The following is a 4,846-nucleotide window of genomic DNA, read 5'->3' on the forward strand; positions in this document are numbered from 1 at the left end:
TTATTTTAGAATAGCAAAAGTTTTGTACATTTGACCTATTTTTGTGCCAAACACCAATATATATATATATATATATATATATATATATATTTTCATTTTTTTTAAAAATTGGGTTTCAAATAATATTGGCACAAGTGTATTTCCATACATCCAGCCTTGCTGTCTGGGAAACACACATGGGAATCTGTATGATCAATTTAAAATTTTCACATATGAGAATGAAAATCAAGTATGGCTCTCAATTATGAGTTCTTATTTTCATTTTTGCATATATATTTTCTTTGTTTTTATTATATTATATTATATTATATAATATTATATTATATTATATGATATGATATGATATGATATGATATGATATGATATGATATTATATTATATTATATTATATTGTATTGTATTGTATTGTATTGTATTATATGATACTATATGATATTATTTTATATTATATTATATTATATTATATTATATTATATTATATTATATTATATTATATTATATTATATTATATTATATTATATTATCGTAAGTTTGTAAATGGTGCTGTTAAAATTTAAGTATCTTGTGTGGATAGTAACGTTATATTTATTTTATTAAAATGGTTTTCATCCATAAAAATAACTTATTGTCAGTAAAGGGTGTTACAATAATCATAAAATGATGTTCACATGCAGCCTCAGATTCACCGGGGTTCTGTCATCCAGACTTTATTGTGAAAGAGCAGAGCGGAAGTGATGATTAGGGATAATTTCACACTTGTGCTCTTCTGTCTAAAATCGATATGTGATTGGCTTTCCTCGGGGGTCTCGCGGCTTTGTCACCGTGGCCGTGGAAGGTAAGCCGCCGGGCCGGCCGTGTCAGGCGGCGGGAGTGAAGGCTTTCTTTCCCTCCGCCTGGCGTCACTTGGCGGCGTCTCCAGCCGTTTCCCGGTGATGTCTTTGTTGTTACTGAGAGAAATTTGAGGCCAACCTTTGACTGTAGCTAACGCTAGCTTCACCTGCGCGCGCGCGCGCTGACAGCCCCGGCGGCCGCGCTCGTTAGCTCCCCGCTGAAGGGCTCACCTGGCCCGCAGCCAGAGGCAGAGCCTCCAGACACAACATGCCAGGAATGGAGCGGAGCTCGGATTTCTTCCTGGAGAAAGAAGGATTTCAGGAATTCAGTCAAAAATATCTTTATTTAAATGTCATTTCAAGGACCAGATGTTGAAATATTCAAGTTCACATCAACCTAACATCTATTGTTATCATATTGATGCTGAAGTTCTGTTCAGGCTTTGGTTCTCTGCAGTTTGTGGGGATTTCCTGATTGATTAATTTTCCCTCACAGGAGAATCTTTATGTAAATGAAGTTCCACGAGGTTCTAAATGTAAAACATTTTCACTGAGATTCTTTTCCACCACCCACCTGGATCACATCAAACAATAATTTATGCATTTCTTTTCATTTTTTTAGTGACTGATTCATTAAAAAAATCTGTTTGAGATAAAAGTACGTCTCATGGCGGTTAGACTTTCTGGTGCGTTTAAGAAGTCTCACATATACTGTCCGATTTTATCTAAAAAAGTAAAATTATTTAAAGTGTTGTGAAAAATTAAAAACACTTGCATTAGAAACTGTAAAATATTCATTAAAAACCCCTGCGATCATCTTTTGAATTATCATAAAAGTTTTCTCAGTAACATTTTATTAAGATTATTCCAACATTTTATTTATTTTAGACAAAAAAAAATGTTTCTGGGACGGTAAAGTGGCAGTAGTACATTTGAAATACTGAGAATCACTGGGTACCTCGCGATGCGATATCTGGCTCACAATATTGATGATATCTCGATACTACGATAGTCGGTAAAAATGATCTCTGATAAGTCACAATATTTAGAAGAACACACATTTTTTAGAAAAATATATCCCCATTATTGTTTTTTTTTTAACTTGAACACAATCATAACTACATATATAACATTGTCTGCGATAATGCTAGAGTGAATGCTGTAAGCTGAATGTGGCAGCTGAAGATGTTAGTGCTGATAGCTAAAGATGCTTAAACTGATAGCTGAAAATACTGAAGCTCTTTGCAAGCTAAAATATAACCTAAATGCTAAATTAGCCTAAAAAAACTGGTACGAATGTCTAATTTAGTCATAGCAGTTAGCATGTAGCTGAAATATTAGAAAAACTCAAAGATTGCCTCAAAACATAAAAAAGCCAAAATTAGCCAAAACTGATAGCATGTAGCTGAAATATTCGCTAAACTTTAGAAAAGCCAAAAAAAAAAAAAAGAATGAAAAAGACAAAATAGCTAGCATGGGGCTGAAATTTTAGCTGAACTTCAAAATAGCATAAAAAAGAGAAAAAAGCCCAACTTAGCTAAAATAGCTGGCATGTAATATAGACGTTAGCTTAACTCCAAAATAGCCTAAAAACTGAAAAAGCCTAAATTACCTAAAATAGCTAGCATGTAGCTCAAACATTAGCTAAACTCCAAAATAGCTTAAATAACTGAAAAAAACTTAAATTAGCCAAAATAGCTAGCATGGAGTTGAATTATTAGTCAAACTCAAAACCAAAAAAAAAAACTGAAAAAAGCCTAAATTGGCCTAAACAGCTGGCATGGAGCTGAAATACTAGCTACATTTCAAAATAGCATAAAGACAGAAAAATGCCTAAATTACCCAAAACATCTAGTGTGTAGCTGAAATGTTAGCCAAACTCAAAATAGCATAAAAACAGAGAAAGCCCAAATTAGCAATAGCTGGCATGTAGCTAAAATATTAGCTAAACTTCAAAATAGACGATAAACTGAAAAAAAGGCGTAAATTATCCAAAACAGCTAGCATGCAGCTGAAATATTAGCTAAACTCCAACGTTGCCTTAAAACTGAAAAAAAGCTAAAATTAGCACAAAAAAAATAGCTAGCATGTAGCTGAAATACTAGCTACTGTTTACAATATCTGTAAGATCTTTATGAAACAGTGAGTTCAGTTGAGGAATGAAGGTCGTGAGTTTACTGACCATCCCTCTAGAGAAAACTTTTATCCTGTTTGTGATTGGTTCGTCCACTGCTGTGGCTAAACCGACCCGATTCATCCAAATCCTGTGACGGATGAAAAGCTAGTCGTCGTGACGTAGAAACCAGAAGCTCCACTCTGATGGAGAAAAATAGATCCATGATCGTCTGAGCTGGAATCTGGATCAAAACTGTACGGATGGATAACTCTGATATTTTTGTTAATGTTAGCTAAAGTTAGCTTGGGGTTGTGAAGTGCTGTAAGCTAGCAGGAGAGAGTGTAAACAAAGGAATCATGGGATATCATCGTTCCTTCTGCACCAACACCTCAGGGGGGGAAAAACTGATGAACTCCTGCCGCTTTGCAGAAACTATGTCTTCAAAAATGATAGAAGCTTTTTTAATGTGTGCTGAAATAATAATTAAAACAAAACACTGAGAATGATTTTACAATAATAAAAATATATAGTTAAATGTAGGTGATTTATGGCAGACATTTTTATTGAAGAAAAAAAAGATTAATTAAACTGTTTCTTCAAAAAAAGAAAATAAAATCTCTTCTGACAAACACTCATCTATTAAAAACTTACTGGTTCATACTACAGCTTAGTGCATTTTATATAGATCAGGGGCTGAGAATGAATGATGGTAAAACATGGACCTCATTGTCCACCAGGTGTTAGTTGTTCTTTAGGGGTTCAAACCGGATTCGAGTCGTTCAATTCAACCTTCCCGTTTTTATTTTCCTCTCTTCTCCGTCGTGTTTCGTCTTCTCAGGGAATCTCTATGGCTTTGAAAAGGAAACGAGCCTCATCCCCCTCCAGCAGCGTGAGTGGAGGAGATTTCGAGGATAGCCAGACTTCCATGGCGTCCGCTCCCGGGAGAAAGAGGAGACGGACTTCAAACATTCCTACTGTGGATCCGGTAACTTTGATAGAGTTGGGAGGGAGTGGATGATCCCACCGACGGAGGCGTTTAGAACGTTTCCCTCTTGTTTGCAGATTGCTGTCTGCCATGAACTGTACAACACAGTCAGAGACTATAAAGACGATCAGGGCAGGATGTTGTGTGAGCTCTTCATCAGAGCTCCGAAGAGGAGGTGAGGAACGCTCTTCCTTCATGTTTCATCATCTGGACATGTTGGATAATCTAAACTTTGTCTCAGGAACCAACCGGATTACTACCACGTTGTGTCTCAGCCCATCGACATGATGAAGATCCAGCAGAAGTTGAAGATGGAGGAGTATGATGATGTCGATCAGCTAACCAGCGACTTTCAGCTCCTGTTCAACAACACAAAGATGTATTATAAGGTAAGGTAAGAGGAATGAGATGTGTTCAGAGCCGTGAAAACATTCGTCTTTTTCCTGGGATCCAGACGGACAGTCCCGAATACAGAGCCGCCTGCAAGCTGTGGGACCTCTACCTGCGAACCAAAAACGAGTTTGTTCAGCGAGGAGAATACGAGGAGGACGATGAAGGATACGAGGCTCCGGAGAACCCCGGAGGCTCGACTGAAGATGAGGTGATGTTTGGAGGTTCATCAGAAAACTAGAAACGAAAAGATCTTCTTGGATTGTTGGCTTTCTGTTGTTTGATGTACGTTGATACATTTCAGAAAATATTTTAAAAAGTTCTTTATTTCAAGGTGTTTTTATGGTGGTCCTAAAGTGCAAATCGCACCAACGAATCACTCAACGCAAAAACATATTAAAGATCACAGCAATTGAAAAAGGAAAACAAATAAAACAAATACAGGGTTGTGTCAGGAAGGACATCTGTCCAAAACTAAAACGTGGATCAGGGAACGCTGATTTGCTCAGGCGAACCCTCAGGGAA

General features: G+C 36.6%; 1 protein-coding gene across 2 annotated transcripts in view; it reads left to right on the forward strand.

Annotated features, from left to right (window-relative positions):
- The first annotated feature begins 680 nt into the window (after positions 1–680).
- LOC112144825 (protein polybromo-1) overlaps positions 681–4,846 on the forward strand; it is a 28,131-nt gene continuing 23,965 nt past the window's right edge. For both annotated transcript variants that reach the window (XM_024269638.2, XM_024269640.2), the window contains exons 1-5: positions 681–835; positions 3,785–3,931; positions 4,009–4,106; positions 4,173–4,320; positions 4,386–4,532. In XM_024269638.2, coding sequence (XP_024125406.1) covers positions 3,794–3,931; positions 4,009–4,106; positions 4,173–4,320; positions 4,386–4,532 — 531 coding nt within the window. In that variant the 5' untranslated portion in view covers positions 681–835; positions 3,785–3,793. The remainder of the gene's footprint in view (positions 836–3,784; positions 3,932–4,008; positions 4,107–4,172; positions 4,321–4,385; positions 4,533–4,846) is intronic.

The sequence above is a fragment of the Oryzias melastigma genome, linkage group LG5 (assembly GCF_002922805.2).
Source record: "Oryzias melastigma strain HK-1 linkage group LG5, ASM292280v2, whole genome shotgun sequence".
In the NCBI taxonomy this organism is placed as follows: Eukaryota; Metazoa; Chordata; class Actinopteri; order Beloniformes; family Adrianichthyidae; genus Oryzias; species Oryzias melastigma.